Raw genomic sequence first — 19,262 nt, forward strand, 5'->3', positions numbered from 1 at the left:
GTTGGTTTGACGTCCACATTGTAAGATTAATGTTGGTTAGATGTCCACATTATAACTCTCCCTAGGGTCCATTGATAGGCCCATACTTGTTATGTGTTAGCCGTTTAGGCCCATCTTCGTTGGAAGGATAGTTCATCACCATATAACATGCTTAGTGTAATTCTAATACTCATGCCCATACGCATCATATGTATGCTTGATATGAGAAATGTTTTATCATAGCATAAGCCGGTTAGGCTGAGACATCTACGGGACTCCTTATGAGACGGAGTGCCCCACATGATCACACGGTACGCGCAGGATTGCTGCATGACTGGATAGTGAGATTTATGCATCTCGCATTTGTGTGTCATGATCGTTGTACGCCCTAGTGATATCAGGGTTGTAGCTTCACAAGCACATCATGGATGACCCACCGGATACCGAAAATACTTTTTTTAGCACTGTGGGCACTTAGGATGTCCTTGGGTGAAAGTCCCAGAACCTTTTTGGTACCGGGAGTTGCTCCAACATCTAGATCGAGTGGATACACGAGCGCCCGAGTGCCGAATACAAGTAGGCCGCGTCTCCCACTGTGTCGTGGTCGGTTGGAAGGGGGTGTTGCCTTATCCACCCGTGTGAGGGGGCTATAAGCTAGGCTGAGTTTGACCAGCTCGCAAATGAGTCCGCTATCAACGAGCCGAGTAGGTATTGGCAGACTACTGGTCAGGCGGATAGTGAGGTCTATTCCGCTCACTGGGCTGTGCGGCTAGGGAGGCGGCAGTCAGTGTGGAGTGTATTAGACCCCGGTGATATCCCAGAGAGAACTGTACTGATATGTATACTTGATGAGGACTAGCATGCTTGGTCTACATCTCGCATATGACATTTGGCTACATAGGCCTCACATCGCATGACCTTGGTATGGCCGATAGCATTCATGTCTTACATTACATAACTTTGGTACAGCTGATAACATTCATAGAATTATCCGCATATTTTCGCATTACTCTGATATTTTATATACTTGGCACTTGCCTTGCGCATACACTTACACCACCCTCTAAGCTTTTGTAAGCTTATGCACGACCGTTGCGTGCAGGTAGCATTGGACAGCAGTAGCGCTGAGGCAGGAGTGTGCATCTAACTATTTTGGAGCTTTTTGATCACCTTGTATTTCCCTATCCGTATTGTACTTTAAGTTTTTGATATAGTGGATATGTGGTGATGTTGTTTTGTGACTTGGTTATACTTGTGGTTATGCTCCATTACAAAAAAAAATTCATACTGAAAATCCTCATTGTAGGATCCGAGGATCAGAATCTAGCATGTGAGTGTCGGAATCCGAGAATGGGGCACTACGAAGGTGTTGGCGCCGGATTCGGCGATCGAAAATTTTATGAGCCCGGTTTCCGAGTTTGGGGCATGACATACTCGCCTCATATCTAATATTCATACTTTACCACTTAAATGGTTTTTTCAATTTCTGGTCCACAACTTACACATGATTTCTAAAAATCTTTCATAGTCATCATCCCTTAGCCAAAGAAACTTGCGCCACCATGTGCTTTTTTCGTCCCCCCTCTCCGTCAACCATTAAAGGAATTCTTCACAGTTAATGTTTCTATGAATAAGAAATTCATTGAAAAGAGCATCTCGGCCGCTTTGAATATCTTCATTAAATTCGTACTCTTTTCAAAAATATCCATGATATGAACATGCTCATCTATTGGGTCATCATCACTATCTTTTGCATAATCGTTTTCGCCATGATGAGGTCCCTCACTTTTTTCATCTTTATCATCTTCATCTTCATCTATATCTGCATCGTCATCTTCTTTTTCTTCTTCATCTTCTTCATCTTCATTTTTTACTTCAACTTTATCATCTTCACCATCTTCCCAATCTCCTTCACCATCGTCACCTCATGAATATTCTTCATCCTCTTCGTCACAATCACTATCGTCTTCTCCCTCATCTTCATCGTCATATCCTCCCCCATCTCCTTCATTATAATCTCCTCCGCCAAGTTCGTAATATTCTTCAGCATTTGTCAACCTTTCTTCTTCTTCTTCTTCCACCCTTGCAACATCTGGAAATGACAGTTCAAGAAATTCCAGCACTTCTTCAAACCCTGTAAAATAAGAATAGCTGGATAAATAGGCACAGAAAATATCTAATATAATGACTGTACTACCTTGTATAGACTAATTTGATTATGTAAATATATATATTGCCATTCCAAGTTTTGTTTTCTTAAATGCAAAATCCATACACGATGTAACAGAACAATATTTGGATTATGTGACCACTGACACACTTTGAAAGATGTGGGCCACAGTTCATATAATTTCTCAGCCTTATTATCTTTTCTCTTAATACCAAACCAAAAAGTAAATCTCATGTCCTTCATCAACTCAAATTAGTCATCTCCTCCCGAACCATCTTCTCCTCTCCCATCTTCACTAGATGTATCTTCTTCCCACTCTTCATCATCATCTTCACTAGAAGTATCTTCTTCCCACTCTTCATCATTGTCCCCAACTTCTATTCCTGATATTCTTAAATATTTTCGGCAGAAGATGATATTGAGATAAAGCGTTCTAGAAAAACTCCCTTCATACGTGTCTACAAATTCCCACCAATCCTTAGGCACTTCATAACCTCGCGTTAATATGTAAGTGAACCAATCCTTCAGTTTAATTCCTGCTGCTTTTATTTGTCTTAAAATAAATACTCGCCTCATATCTAATATTCGTGTTTTACCACTTAAATGGTTTTTTTCGATTTCTGGTCAACGACATACACACGGTTTGTAAAAATCTTTCACAGTCATCATCCCTTAGCCAAAGAAACTTGTGCCACCATGTGCTTTTTTCATCCCCCCTCCCCGTCAACTACTGAAGGAATTCTTCACGGTGAATGTTTCTATGAATAAGAAATTCATTGAAAAGTGCATCTCGGCTGCTTTGATTATCTCCGTTAAATTCGTACTCTTCTAAAATAACCATGATATGGACATGCTCATCTATCGGGTCATCTTCACTATCTTTTGCATAATCTTTTTCGCCATCATGAGGTCCCTTACTTTTTTCATCTTTATCTTCTTCATGTTAATCTTCATCTTCATCTTCTTCTTCATCTTTATCATCTACACCATCTTCCCAATCTCCTTCACCATCGTCGCCTCCTGAATATTCTTCATCCTCTTCGTCACCATCACTATCGTCTTCTCCCCCATCTTCATCGTCATTTCCTCCCCCATCTCCTTCATTATTATATCCTCCGCCAAGTTCGTAATATTCTTTAGATTTGTCAACACTTTTTCTTCTTCTTCTTCCACCCTTTCAACATCTTGAAATGATAGTTCAAGAAATTCTAGCACTTCTTCAAACCCTGTAAAATAAGAATGGTTGGAAAAATAAATATAGAAAAAATTCAATATAATAACTGTATAACAAGAATATGTAAACCCTATGCATGCGAATGAAAGGTAAGTTCATTACAAGTGGTGTACTACATTGTATAGACAGATTTGATTCTATAAATATATATATTACCCTTCTAAGGTTTTTTTTTCTTAAATGCAAAATCCATACACGATGTAACAGAACAATATTTGGATTATGTGACCACTAACACACTTTGAAAGATATGGGCTACAGTTCATATAATTTCTCAACCTTGTTATCTGTTCTCTTAATACCAAACCACAAAGTGAATCTCATGTCTTTCATCAACTCAAATTAGTCATCTCGTCCCGAACCATCTTCTCCTCTCCCATTTTCACTAGATGTATCTTCTTCCCACTCTTCATCATCATCTTCACAAGATGTATCTTCTTCCCACTCTTCATCATCATCTTCACTAGATGTATCTTCTTCCCACTCTTCATCATTGTCCCCAACATTTATTCCTGTTGTTCTTAAATATTTTTGGCTGAAGATGATATCAAGATAAAGCGTTCTAGAAAAACTCCCTTCAGATGTGTCTAGAAATCCCCTCAATCCTTAAGCACTTCATAACCTCGCGTTAATATATAAGTGAACCAATCCTTCAGTTTAATTCCTACTGCTTTTATTTATCTTAAAACAAATACTCGCCTCATATCTAATATTCGTGTTTTACCACTTAATTGGTTTTTTCAATTTTCGGTCCATAACTTACACACGGTATCTAAAAATCTTTCACAGTTATCATCCCTTAGCCAAAGAAACTTGTGCCACCATGTGCTTTTTTCGTCCCCTCTCCCCGTCAACCACTGAAGGAATTCTTCATGGTCAATGTTTACATGAATAAGAATTTCATTGAAAAGAACATCTTGACTGCTTTGATTATTTACGTTAAATTCGTATTGTTATAAAATATCCATGATATGGACATTCTCATCTATCGGGTCATCTTCAATATCTTTTCATAATCTTTTTTTCTATCATTAGGTAGCTCACTTTTTTCATCTTTATCATCATCATCTTCATCTTCTTCATCTTCATCTTCATCTTCATCTTCTTCATCTTCACCATCTTCCCAATGTCCTTCACCATTGTCGCCTCTTGAATATTCTTCATCCTCTTCGTCACCATCACTATCATCTTCTCCCCCATCTTCATCGTCATTTCCTCCCCCATCTCCTTCATTATCATCTCCTCCGCCAACATCGTAATATTCTTCAGCATTTGTCAACCTTTCTTCTTCTTCTTCCACCCTTGCAACATCTGGAAATGACAGTTCAAGAAATTCCAGCACTTCTTCAAACCCTGTAAAATAAGAATGGCTGGATAAATAAACATAGAAAAAATTCAATATAATGACTGTATAACAAGAATATGCAAACCCTATGCATGCGAATGAAAGGTAAGTTCACTACAAGTGGTGTACTACCTTGTATAGACTGATTTGATTCTGTAAATATATATATTGCCCTTCCAAGGTTTTTTTTTTTCTTAAATGCAAAATCCATACACGATGTAATAGAACAATATTTGGATTATGTGACCACTGACACACTTTGAAAGATGTGGGCTACAGTTCATATAATTTCTCAGCCTTGTTATCTTTTCTCTTAATACCAAACCACAAAGTGAATCTCATGTCCTTCATCAACTCAAATTAGTCATCTCCTCCCAAACCATCTTCTCCTCTCCCATCTTCACTAGATGTATCTTTTTCTCATTCTTCATCATCATCTTCACTAGATGTATCTTCTTCCCACTCTTCATCATCATCTTCACTAGATGTATCTTCTTCTCACTCTTCATCATTATTCCCAACTTTTATTCACGATATTCTTAGATATTCCCGGTAGAAGATGATATTGAGATAAAGCGTTCTACAAAACTCCCTTCATACGTGTCTACAAATTCCCACCAATCCTAAGATACTTCATAACCTTGCGTTAATATGTAAGTGAACCAATCCTTTAGTTTAATACCTGCTGCTTTTATTTGTCTTAAAATAAATACTCGCCTCATATCTAATATTCGTACTTTACCATTTAAATGGTTTTTTCAATTTCTGGTCCACAACTTACACACAGTCTCTAAAAATCTTTCACAATCACCATCCCTTAGCCAAAGAAACTTGCGGCACCATTTACTTTTTTCGACCCCCCTCTCTGTCAACCATTGGAGGAATTCTTCACAGTCAATGTTTCTATGAATAAGAAATTCATTGAATAGTGCATCTCGGCCGCTTTGATTATCTCCATTAAATTCGTACTCTTTTCTAAAATATCCATGATATGAACATGCTCATCTATCCAGTCATCATCACTATCTTTTGTAAAATCGTTTTCGCCATCATGAGGTCCCTCACTTTTTTCATCTTTATCATCTTCATCTTCATCTTCATCTTCATCTTCATTATCATCTTCTTCATCTTCTTCATCTTTATTTTCTTCTTCAACTTTATCATCTTCACCATCTTCCCAATCTCCTTCACCATCATCACCTCCTAAATATTCGTCATCCTCTTCGTCACAATCACTATCGTCTTCTCTCTCATCTTCATCGTCATATCCTCCCCCATCTCCTTCATTATAATCTCCGCCCCCAAGTTCGTAATATTCTTCAACATTTCTCAACCTTTCTTCTTCTTCTTCTTCCACCCTTGCAACATTTGAAAATGACAGTTCAAGAAATTCCAGCACTTCTTCATACCCTATAAAATAAGAATAGCTGGATAAATAAACATAGAAAAAATTTAATATAATGACTGTACTACCTTGTATAGACTAATTTGATTATGTAAATATATATATTGCCCTTCCAAGGTTTTTTTTCTTTCTTAAATGCAAAATCCATACATGATGTAATAGAACAATATTTGGATTATGTAACCATTGACACACTTTGAAATATGTGGGCTACAGTTCATATAATTTCTCAGCCTTATTATCTTTTCTCTTAATACCAAACCAAAAAGTGAATCTCATGTCCTTCATCAACTCAAATTAGTCATCTCCTCCTGACCCATTTTCTCCTCTCCCATCTTTACTAGATGTATCTTCTTCCTACTCTTCATCAACATCTTCACTAGAAATATCTTCTTCCTAATCTTCATCATTGTCCCCAACTTCTATTCCTGATATTCTTAAATTTTTTTGGCAGAAGATGATATCGAGATAAAGCGTTCTAGAAAAACTCCCATCATACGTGTCGATAAATTCCCACCAATCCTTAGGCACTTCATAACTTCGCGTTAATATGTAAGTGAACCAATCCTTCAGTTTAATTCCTACTGCTTTTATTTATCTTAAAATAAATACTCCCATCATATCTAATATTCGTGTTTTACCACTTAAATAGTTATTTCGATTTCTGGTCAACGACAGACACACGGTTTGTAAAAATCTTTAACAGTCATCATCCCTTAGCCAAAGAAACTTGCGCCACCATGTACTTTTTTCATCCTCCACCCCGTCAACCACTGAAGGAATTCTTCACGGTGAATATGAATAAGAAATTCATTGAAAAGTGCATCTCAGCTGCTTTGATTATCTCCGTTAAATTCGTACTCTTCTAAAATAATCATGATATGGACATGCTCATCTATCGGGTCATCTTCACTCTCTTTTGCATAATCTTTTTCGCCATCATGAGGTCCCTTACTTTTTTCATCTTTATCTTCTTCATGTTAATCTTCATCTTCATCTTCATCTTCATCTTTATCATCTACTCCACTTCCCAATCTCCTTTACCATCATTGCCTCCTGAATATTCTTCATACTCTTCGTCACCATCACTATCGTCTTCTGCCCCATCTTCATTGTCATTTTCTCCCCCATCTTTGTAATATTCTTCAACATTTGTCAACCTTTCTTCTTCTTCTTCTTCCACCCTTGCAACATATGGAATTGACAGTGTAAGAAATTTCAGCACTTCTTCAAACCCTATAAAATAAGAATGACTGGATAAATAAACATATAAAAAATCCAATATAGTGACTGTATAATAAGAATATACAAACCTTATGCATGCGAATGAAATACAAGTTGACTACAAGTGGTGTACTACTTTGTATAGACTGATTTGATTCTATAAATATATATTGCCCTTCCAAGGGTTTTTTTTTCTTAAATGTAAAATCCATACATGATATACTAGAACAATATTTGGATTATGTGACCACTGACACACTTTGAAAGATGTGGGATACAGTTCATATAATTTCTCAGCCTTGTTATCTTTTCTCTTAATACCAAACCACAAAGTGAATGTCATGTCCTTCATCAACTCAAATTAGTCATCTCCTCCCAAACCATCTTCTCCTCTCCCATCTTCACTAGATGTATCTTCTTCCCACTCTTCATTATCATCTCCACTGGATGTATCTTCTTCTCGCTCTTCATCATTATCCCCAACTTCTAGTCCCGATATTCTTAGATATTCTCGGCAGAAGATGATATCGAGATAAAGCATTTTAGAAAAACTCCATTCAAACGTGTCTACAAATTCCCAACAATCCTTAGGCACTTCATAACCTCGTGTTAATATGTAAGTGAACTAATCCTTCAGTTTAATTCCTGCTGTTTTTATTTGTCTTAAAATAAATACTTGTCTCATATCAAATATTCATACTTTACCACTTGAATGGTTTTTTTTATTTCTGATCCACAACCTACACACGGTATCTAAAAATCTTTCACAGTCATCATCCCTTCGCCAAAGAAACTTGTGCCACCATGTGCGTTTTTTCGTGCTCCCTCCCTGTCAACCACTGAAGAAATTCTTCACGGTTAATGTTTTTACGAATAAGAAATTCATTGAAAGGAGCATCTCGGCCGCTTTAATTATCTCTGTTAAATTCGTACTATTCTAAAATATCCATGATATGAACATGCTCATCTATCGGGTCATCTTCACTATCTTTTGCATAATCTTTTTCGCCATAATGAGGTCCCTCACTTTTTTCATTTTTATCATCTTCATCTTCATCTTCATCATCATCTTCTTCTTCTTCTTCATCTTTTTCATCTTCCTCTTCATCTTTATCATCTTCTCCATCGTCCCAATCTCCTTCACATCGTCGCCACTTGAATATTTTGCATCTTCTTTGTCAAAATCACTATCGTCTTCTCCCCCATCTTCATCGTCGTATCCTCCCCTTTCTCCTAAATTATCATCTCCTCTCCTAAGTTCGTAATATTCTTCAGCATTTGTCAACCTTTCTTCTTCTTCTTCTTCCACCCTTGCAACATTTGGAATGATAGTTCAAGAAATTCTAGCACTTCTTCAAACCCTATAAAATAAGAATGACTCGATAAATAAACATAGAAAAAATCCAATATAATGACTATGTAACAAGAATATGCAAACCCTATGCATGCAAATGAAAGTGCTGTACTACCTTATATAGATGTATTTAATAATATATATATATATATATATATATATATATATATATATATATATATATATATATATATATATATATATATTACCCTTCTAAGGTTTTTTTTTCTTAAATGCAAAATCCATACATGATGTAACAGAACAATATTTGGATTATGTGACCACTGACACACTTTGAAAGATGTGGGCTACAGTTCATATAATTTCTCAGCCTTGTTATCTTTTCTCTTAATACCAAACCACAAAGTGAATCTCAGGTCCTTCATCAACTCAAATTAGTCATCTCCCCCCGAACCATCTTCTCCTCTCCCATCTTCACTAGATGTATTTTCTTCTCACACTTCATCATCGTCTTCACTAGATGTATCTTCTTCCCGCTCTTCTTCATCATCTTCACTAGATGTATCTTCTTCTCACTCTTCATCATTGTCCTCAACTTCTATTCCCTATATTCTTAGATATTTTTGGCAGAAGATGATATCGAAATAAAGCGTACAAGAAAAACTGCCTTCATACGTGTCTACAAATTCCCACCAACCCTTAGACACTTCATAACCTCGCGTTACTATATAAGTGAACCAATCCTTCAGTTTAATTCCTACTGCTTTTATTTGTCTTAAAACAAATACTCGCCTTATATCTAATATTCGTGCTTTACCACATAAATGGTTTTTTCGATTTCTGGTCCACAACGTACACATGGTTTCTAAAAATCTATCATAGGCATCATCCCTCTGTCAAAGAAACATGCGCCACCATGTGCTTTTTTCGTCCCCCCTCCTCGTCAACCACTGAAGGAATTCCTCACGGTCAATGTTTTTGTGAATAAGAAATTCATTGAAAAGAGCATGTCGGCCGCTTTGATTATGTCTGTTAAATTCGTACTCTTCTAAAATATACATGATATTGACATGCTCATCTATCGGGTCATCTACACTATCTTTTGCATAATATTTTTTGCCATCAAGCAGTCCCTCACTTTTTTCATCTTTATCATCTTCATCTTCATCTTCTTCTTCATCTTTATCATCTTCACCATCTTCCCAATGTCCTTCACCATCATCGCCTCCTGAATATTCTTCATCCTCTTCTTCACCATCACTATCGTCTTCTCCCCCATCTTCATCATCATTTCCTCCCCCATCTCCTTCATTATCATCTCCTCCCCCAACTTCGTAATATTCTTCAGCATTTGTCAACCTTTCTTCTTCTTCTTCCACCCTTGCAACATCTGGAAATGACAGTTCAAGAAATTCCAGCACTTCTTCAAACCCTGTAAAATAAGAATGGCTGGATAAATAAACATAGAAAAAATCTAATATAATGATTGTATAACAAGAATATGTAAACCCTTTGCATGCGAATGAAAGGTAAGTTCACTACAAGTAGTGTACTACATTGTATAGACTAATTTGATTCTGTAAATATATATATTGGCCTTCCAAGGTTTTTTATTCTTAAATACAAAATCCATACACAATGTAACAGAACAATATTTGGATTATGTGACCACTGACACACTTTGAAAGATGTGGGCCACAGTTCATATAATTTCTCAGCCTTGTTATCTTTTCTCTTAATACCAAACCACAAAGTGAATCTCATGTCCTTCATCAACTCAAACTAGTCATCTCATCCCGAACCGTCTTTTCCTCTCCCATCTTCACTATATATATCTTCTTCCCACTCATCATCATCATCTTCACTAGATGTATCTTGTTCCTACTCTTCATCATCATCTTCACTAGATGTATCTTCTTCCCACTCTTCATTATTGTCCCTAACTTCTATTCCTGATATTCTTAAATATTTTCGGCAGAAGATGATATCGAGATAAAGCGTTCTAAAAAAACTCCCTTTATACGTATCTACAAATTCACACAAATCCTTAGGCACTTCATAACCTCCCATAAATATATAAGTGAACCAATCCTTCAGTTTAATTTCTGCTGCTTTTATTTGTCTTAAAATCAATACTCGCCTCATATCTAATATTCGTGTTTTACCACTTAAATTGTTTTTTCGATTTCTGGTCCACAACTTACACACGGTCTCTAAAAATCCTTCACAGTCATCATCCCTTAGCAAAAGAAACTTGCGCCACCATGTGCTTTTTTCATCCCCCCTCCCCGTCAACCATTGAAGGAATTCTTCACGGTCAATGTTTCTATGAATAAGAAATTCAATGAAAAGAGCTTCTTGGCCGCTTTGATTATCTCCATTAAATTCGTACTCTTCTAAAATATCCATGATATGAACATGCTCATCTATCGGGTCATCTTCACTATCTTTTGCATAATCCTTTTCGCCATCATGTGGTCCCCCACTTTTTTCATCTTTATCATCTTCTTCTTCATCTTCATCATCATCATCATCTTCTTCTTCGTCTTCATCTTCTTCATCTTCATCTTCATCTTCATCTTTATCATCATCACCATCTTCCCAATCTCCTTCACCATCGTCGCCTCCTGAATATTCTTCATCCTCTTCGTCACAATTACTATCATCTTTTGTAATATTCATCAGCATTTGCCAACCTTTCTTCTTCTTCTTCCACCCTTGCAACATCTGGAAATGACAGTACAAGAAATTCCTGCACTTCTTCAAACCCTGTAAAATAAGAATGGCTGGATAAACAAACATAGAAAAAATCCAATATAATGACTATATAACAAGAATATGCAAACCCTATGCATGCGAATGAATGGTAAGTTCCCTACAAGTGCTGTGCTACATTGTATAGACTGATTTGATTATGTATATATATATATATATATATATATATATATATATATATATATATATATATATATATTGCCCTTCCAAGGTTTTCTTTTCTTAAATGCAAAATCCATGCATGATGTAACAGAACAGTATTTAGATTATATGACCACTGGCCCACTTTGAAAGATGTGGGCTACAGTTCATATAATTTCTCAGCCTTGTTATCTTTTCTCTTAATACCAAACCATAAAGTGAATCTCATATGCTTTATCAACACAAATTAGTCATCTCCTCATGAACCATCTTCTCCTCTCCCATCTTCACTAGATGTATCTTCTTCCCACTCTTCATCATCATCTTTAGTAGATGAATCTTCTTCCCACTCTTCCTCATCATCTTCACTAGATGTATCTTCTTCCCACTCTTCATCATTGTCCGCAACTTCTATTTCCGATATTCTTAGATATTCTCGGCAGAAGATGATAACGAGATAAAGCGTTCTAGAAAAACTCCCTTGATACGTGTCTACAAATTTCAACAAATCCTTAAGCACTTCAAAACCTCGTGTTAATATGAAACTGAACCAATCCTTCAGTTTAATTCCTGCTACTTTTATTTGTCTTAAAACAAATACTCGCCTCATATTTAATATTCGTGCTTTACCACTTAATTGCTTTTTTCGATTTCTGGTCGACAACTGACACACGGTCTCGAAAAATCTTTCACAGTCATCATCCCTTAGCCAAAGAAACTTGCGCCACCATGTGCTTTTTTCGTTCCCCCTCCCTGTCAACCACTAAAGGAATTCTCCGATAAATTCGTACTCTTCTAAAATATCCATGATATGGACATGCTCATCTATCAGGTCATCTACATTATCGTTTGCATAATCTTTTTTGCCATCAAGAGGTCCCTCACATTTTTCATCTTTATCATCTTTATCTTCATCCTCTTCATCTTCATCTTCTTCTTCATCTTGATCATATTCACCATCTTCCCAATGTCCTTCACCATCGTCGCCTCCTGAATATTCTTCATCTCCTTTGTCACCATAACTATCATCTTCTCCCCCATCTTCATCGTCATTTCCTCCCCCATCTCCTTCATTATCATCTCCTCCCCCAACTTTGTAATGTTCTTCAGCATTTGTCAACATTTCTTCTTCTTCTTCCACCCCTCCAACATCTGGAAATGACAGTTCAAGAAATTCCAGTACCTTTTCAAACCCTGTAAAATAAGAATGGCTAGATAAATAAACTTAGAAAAAATCTAATATAATGACTGTAGAACAAGAATATGCAAACCCTATGCATGCGAAAGAATGGTAAGTTCACTATAAGTGCTGCACTACCTTATATAGACTGATTTGATTCTGCAAATATATATATTGCCCTTCCAAGATTTTTTTTTTCTTAAATGCAAAATCCATACATGATGTAACAGAATAATATTTTGATTATGTGACCATTGATACACTTTGAAAGTTGTGAGCTACAATTCATATAATTTCTCAGCCTTATGATCTTTTCTCGTAATACTAAACCACAAAGTGAATATCATGTCCTTCATCAACTCAAATTAGTCATCTCCTCCCGAACCACCTTCTCCTCTCCCATCTTCACTAAATGTATCTTCTTCCCACTATTATCATCATCTTCACTAGATGTATCTTCTTCACACTCTTTATCATCATCTTTACTAGATGTATCTTCTTTCCACTGTTCATCATTGTCCTCAACTTCTATTCCTAATATTCTTAAATATTTTTGGCAGAAGATGATATCGAGATAAAGCGTACTAGAAAAACTCCCTTCATACGTGTTTACAAATTCCCACCAATCCTTAGACACTTCATAACCTCGCATTAATATGTAAGTGAACCAATCATTCAGTTTAATTCTTACTGCTTTTATTTGTCTTAAAACAAATACTCGCCTTATATCTAATATTCGTGCTTTACCACATAAATGGTTTTTTCGATTTCTAGTTCACAACGTACACACGGTCTCTAAAAATCTATCACAGGCATCATCCCTCTGACAAAGAAACTTGCGCCACCATGTGCTTTTTTTGTCCCCCCTCCCAGTCAACCACTAAAGGAATTCCTCACGGCCAATGTTTTTGTGAATAAGAAATTCATTGAAAAGAGCATTGGCCGCTTTGATTATGTCCGTTAAATTCGTACTCTTCTAAAATATACATGATATTGACATGCTCATCTATTGGGTCATCTTCACTATCTTTTGCATAATCTTTTTCGTCATCAAGAGGTCCCTCACTTTTTTCATCTTTATCATCTTAATCTTCATCTTCTTCATCTTCATCTTCATCTTCTTCGTCACCTTTATCATCTTCACCATCTTCCCAATGTCCTTCACCATCGTTGCCTCCTGAATATTCTTCATCCTCTTCGTCACCATCACTACCGTCTTCTCCCCTATCTTCATCATCATTTCCTCCCCCATCTCCTTCATTATCATCTCCTCCGCCAACTTTGTAATATTCTTGAGCATTTGTCAACCTTTCTTCTTCTTCTTCCACCCATGCAACATCTGGAAATGACAGTTCAAAAAATTCCAGTACTTCTTCAAACCCTGTAAAATAAGAATGGCTGGATAAATAAACATAGAAAAAATATAATATAATGATTATATAACAAGAATATGTAAACCCTTTGCATGAGAATGAAAGGTAAGTTCACTACAAGTGGTGTTCTACATTGTATAGACTGATTTGATTCTGTAAATATATATATTGCCCTTTCAAGATTTTTTTTTTCTTAAATACAAAATCCATACACGATGTAATAGAACAATATTTGGAATATATGACCACTGACACACTTTGAAAGATGTGGGCCACAGTTCATATAATTTCTCAGCCTTGTTATCTTTTCTCTTAATACCAAACCACAAAGTGAATCTCATGTTCTTCAACAACTCAAATTAGTGATCTCGTCCCGAACCGTCTTTTCCTCTCCCACCTTCTCTAGATGTATCATCTTCCCACTCTTCATCATCATCTTCACTAGATGTATCTTGTTCCCACTCTTCATCATCATCTTCACTAGATGTATCTTCTTCCCACTCTTCATCGTTGTCCCCAACTTCTATTCCCGATATTCTTAAATATTTTCGGCAGAAGATGATATCGAGATAAATCGTTCTAGAAAAACTCCCATCATACGTGTATACAAATTGACACCAATCCTTAGGCACTTCATAACCTCCCATAAATATGTAAGTGAACCAATCCTTCAGTTTAATTCCTGTTGCCTTTCTTTGTCTTAAAATAAATACTTGCCTCATATCTAATATTCGTGTTTTACCACTTAAATGGTTTTTTTGATTTCTGGTCCACAACTTACACGCGGTCTCTAAAAATCTTTCACAGTCATCATCCCTTTGCTAAAGAAACTTGTGGCACCATGTGCTTTTTCATCCCCCCTCCCCGTCAACCACTGAAGGAATTCTTCACGGTCAATGTTTATATGAATAAGAAATTCCTTGAAAAGTGCATCTCGACCGCTTTGATTATCTCCGTTAAATTCGTACTCTTCTAAAATACCCATGATATGGACATGATCATTCATCGGGTCATCTTCACTATCTTTTGCATAATCTTTTTTGCCATCATGAAGTCCCTCATTTTTTCATCTTTATCTTCTTCATCTTCATCTTCACCTTCTTCTTCATCTTTATCATCTACACCATCTTCCCAATCTCCTTCACCATCGTCGCCTTCTGAATATTCTTCATCCTCTTTGTCACCATCACTATCATCTTCTCCCCCATCTTCATCGTCATTTCCTCCCCCAACTTTGTAATATTCTTCAGCATTTGTCAACCTTTCTTCTGGAAATGACAGTTCAAGAAATTCCTTCATTATCATCTCCTCTGCCAACATGTATCCTCTTCCCACTCATCATCATCATCTTCACTAGATGTATCTTCTTCCCACTCTTCATCATCATCTTCACTAAATGCATCTTTTTCCCACTCTTCATCATTGTCCCCAACTTCTATTCCTAATATTCTTAAATATTCTCGGTAGAAGATGATATCGAGATAAAGTATTCTAGAAAATCTCCCTTCGTACAAGTCTACAAATTCCCATCAATCCTTAGGCACTTCATAACCTCGCGTTAATATGTAAGTGAACCAATCCTTCAGTTTAATTCCTTCTGATTTTATTTGTCATAAAATAAATACTCACCTCATATCTTATATTCGTGCTTTACCACTTAAATAGTTTTTTCGATTTCTGGTTCACAACTTACACACGGTCTCTCAAAATCTTTCATAGTCATCATCCCTTCGCCAAAGAAACTTGCGCCACCATGTACTTTTTTCATCCCCCCTCCCCCTCAACCACTGAAGGCATTCTTCACAGTCAATGTTTCTATGTATAAGAAATTCATTGAAAAGAGCATCTTGGCTGCTTTGATTATCTCTAAATTCGTACTCTTTTAAAATACCCACGATATGTACATGCTCATCTATGGGGTCATTTACACTATCTTTTGCATAATCTCTTTCACCATCATGTGGTCCCTCACGTTTTTCATCTTTATCATCTTCTTCTTCATCTTCATCTTCTTCTTCATCTTTATCATCTTCACCATCTTCCCAATCTCCTTCACCATCGTCGCCTCCTGAATATTCTTCATCCTCTTCGTCACCATCACTATCGTCTTCTCCCCCATCTTCATCGTCATTTCCTCCCCCATCTCCTTCATTATCATCTCCTCCCCCAACTTTGTAATATTCTTTAGCATTTGTCAATCTTTCTTCTTCTTCTTTCACCCTTGCAACATCTGGAAATGACAGTTCAAGAAATTCCAGCACTTCTTCAAACTCTGTAAAATAAGAATGACTAGAAAAATAAACATAGAAAAAATTCAATTTAATTATTGTAAAACAAGAATATGCAAACCCTATGCATGCGAATGAAAGGTAAGTTCACTATAAGTGGTGTACTACCTTGTATACACTGATTTGATTTTGTAAATATATATATTGCCCTTCCAAGGTTTTTTTTTCCTTAAATCCAAAATCTATACACGATGTAACAAAACAATATTTGGATTATGTGACCACCGACCCACTTTGAAAGATGTGGGCTACAGTTCATATAATTTCTCAGCCTTGTTAGCTTTTCATTTAATACCAAACCACAAAGTGAATCTCATGTCCTTCATCAACTCAAATTAGTCATCTCCTCCCGAACCATCTTCTCCTCTCCCATCTTCACTAGATGTATCTTCTTCCCACTCTTCATCATCATCTTCATTAGATGTATCTTCTTCCCACTCTTCATCATTGTCCCCAACTTCTATTCCCAATATTTTTAGATATTCTCGGCAGAAGATGATATCGAGATAAAGCATTTTAGAAAAACTCCCTTCATACGTGTCTACAAATTACCACAAATCCTTAGACACTTCATAACCTCCCGGTAATATATAAGTGAACCAATCTTTTAATTTAATACATGATGCTTTTATTTGTCTTAAAACAAATACTCGCCTCATATCTAATATTCGTGCTTTACCACTTAAATGGTTTTTTCGATTTCTGGTCCACAACTTACACACGGTCTCTAAAAATCTTTCACAGTCATCATCCCTCAGCCAAAGAAACTTGCGCCACCATGTGCTTTTTTCGTCCCCCCTCCCCGTCAACCACTGAAGGAATTCTTCACGGTCAATGTTTCTATGAATAAGAAATTCATTGAAAAGAGCATCTCGGCCACTTTGATTATCTCCGTTAAATTCGTACTCTTCTAAAATATCCATGATATGGACATGCTCATCTATCGGGTCATCTTCACTATCTTTTGCATAATCTTTTTCGCCATCATGAGGTCCCTCACTTTTTTCATCTTTATCATCTTCATCTTCATCTTCATCTTCTTCATCTTCATCTTCATCTTTATCATCTTCACCATCTTCCCAATGTCCTTCACCATCGTCGCCTCTCGAATATTCTTCATTCTCTTCGTCACCATCACTATCGTCTTTTTCCACATCTTCATCGTCATTTCCTCCCCCATCTCTTTCATTATCATCTCCTCCGCCAACATCATAATATTCTTCAGCATTTGTCAACCTTTCTTCTTCTTCTTTCACCCTTGCAACAACTGGAAATGACAGTTCAAGAAATTCCAACACTTCTTCAAACTCTGTAAAATAAGAATGGCTGGATAAATAAACACAAAGTGAATATCATGTCCTTCATCAACTTAAATTAGTCATCTCCTCCCGAACCATCTCCTGCTCTTCCATCTTCACTAGATGTATCTTCTTCCCACTCTTCATCATAATCTTCACTAGAAGTATCTTCTTCGCACTCTTCATCATCATCTTCATTAGAAGTATCTTCTTCCTACTCTTCATCATTGTCTCTAACTTCTATTCCTGATATTCTTAGATATTCTCGGCAGAAGATAATATCGAGATAAAGCGTTTTAGAAAAACTACCTTCATACATGTTTACAAATTCCCACCAATCCTTAGGCACTTCATAACCTCGCGTTAATATGTAAGTGAACCAATCCTTCAGTTTAATTCCTGCTGCTTTTATTTGTCTTAAAACAAATACTCGCCTCATATCTAATATTCATGCTTTACCACTTAAATGGTTTTTTCGATTTCTGATCCAAAACATAAATACGGTCTCTAAAAATCTTTCACAGTAATCATCCCTCAGCCAAAGAAACTTACGCCACCATGTGCTTTTTTCGTCCCCCCTCCCCGTCAACCACTGAAGGAATTCTTTATGGTCAATGTTTCTATGAATAAGAAATTCAATGAAAAGAGCATCTCGGCCGCTTTGATTATCTCCTTTAAATTTGTACTTTTCTAAAATATCCATGATATGAACATGCTCATTTGTCTGTTCATCTTCACTATCTTTTGCATAATCTTTATCACCATCATGTGGTCCCTCACTTTTTTCATCTTTATCATCTTCATCTTCATCTTCATCTTCATCGTCATCTTCTTCTTCTTTTTCATCTTCTTCATCTTCATCTTCTTCTTCATCTTTATCATCTTCACCATCTTCCTAATCTCCTTCACCATCGTTGCCTCCTGAATATTCTTCATCCTCTTCGTTACGATTACGATCGTCTTCTCCCGCATCTTCATCGTCATTTCCTCCCCCATCTCCTTCATTATCATCTCCTCCACCAACTTTGTAATATTCTTCAGCATTTGCTAACCTTTCTTCTTCTTCTTACACCCTTGCAACATCTAATAATGACAGTTCAAGAAATTTCAGCACTTCTTCAAACTCTGTAAAATAAGAATGGCTAGATAAATAAACATATAAAAAATCCAATATAATGAGTGTATAACAAGAATATGCAAACCCTATGCATGCGAATGAATGGTAAGTTCACTACAAGTGATGTACTACATTGTATAGACTAATTTGATTCTGTAAATTTATATATATTGCCCTTCCAAGGTTTTTTTTTCTTAAATACAAAATCCATACACGATATAATAGAACAATATTTGGAATATGTGACCACTGACACACTTTGAAAGATGTGGGCCACAATTCATATAATTTCTCAGCCTTGTTATCTTTTTTCTTAATACCAAACCACAAAGTGAATCTCATGTTCTTCATCAACTCAAATTAGTCATCTCCTCCCGAACCATCTTCTCCTCTCCCATCTTCACTAGATGTATCTTCT

The 19,262-nt window shown here is 36.4% G+C and overlaps 3 protein-coding genes across 3 annotated transcripts; all 3 read right to left on the minus strand.

Annotated features, from left to right (window-relative positions):
* Positions 1-1,568: 1,568 nt before the first annotated feature.
* Positions 1,569-12,198, minus strand: LOC131249768 (uncharacterized). The gene is made up of 12 exons (XM_058250531.1): positions 11,856-12,198; positions 11,267-11,458; positions 9,732-10,104; positions 8,546-8,667; positions 7,739-7,924; positions 7,178-7,369; positions 5,899-6,138; positions 4,500-4,736; positions 3,135-3,375; positions 2,422-2,540; positions 1,940-2,113; positions 1,569-1,888 (listed from the first exon to the last, which is right to left on the minus strand). The coding sequence occupies exons 1-12, from the start codon at positions 12,196-12,198 to the stop codon at positions 1,569-1,571; spliced, it is 2,739 nt and encodes a 912-aa protein (XP_058106514.1).
* Positions 12,199-12,351: 153 nt separating this feature from the next.
* LOC131249769 (acidic leucine-rich nuclear phosphoprotein 32-related protein 1-like) lies at positions 12,352-13,420 on the minus strand. The gene is made up of 2 exons (XM_058250532.1): positions 13,129-13,420; positions 12,352-12,782 (listed from the first exon to the last, which is right to left on the minus strand). The coding sequence occupies exons 1-2, from the start codon at positions 13,418-13,420 to the stop codon at positions 12,352-12,354; spliced, it is 723 nt and encodes a 240-aa protein (XP_058106515.1).
* A 2,424-nt stretch (positions 13,421-15,844) lies between these two features.
* On the minus strand, positions 15,845-18,771 carry LOC131249770 (protein bfr2-like). The gene is made up of 4 exons (XM_058250533.1): positions 18,616-18,771; positions 17,824-17,941; positions 17,502-17,738; positions 15,845-16,413 (listed from the first exon to the last, which is right to left on the minus strand). Exons 1-4 carry the CDS (start codon positions 18,769-18,771, stop codon positions 15,845-15,847), a joined length of 1,080 nt encoding a protein of 359 aa, XP_058106516.1.
* Between the last annotated feature and the right edge of the window lie 491 nt (positions 18,772-19,262).

Source organism: Magnolia sinica, chromosome 6 (genome assembly GCF_029962835.1).
Source record: "Magnolia sinica isolate HGM2019 chromosome 6, MsV1, whole genome shotgun sequence".
NCBI lineage: Eukaryota > Viridiplantae > Streptophyta > Magnoliopsida > Magnoliales > Magnoliaceae > Magnolia > Magnolia sinica.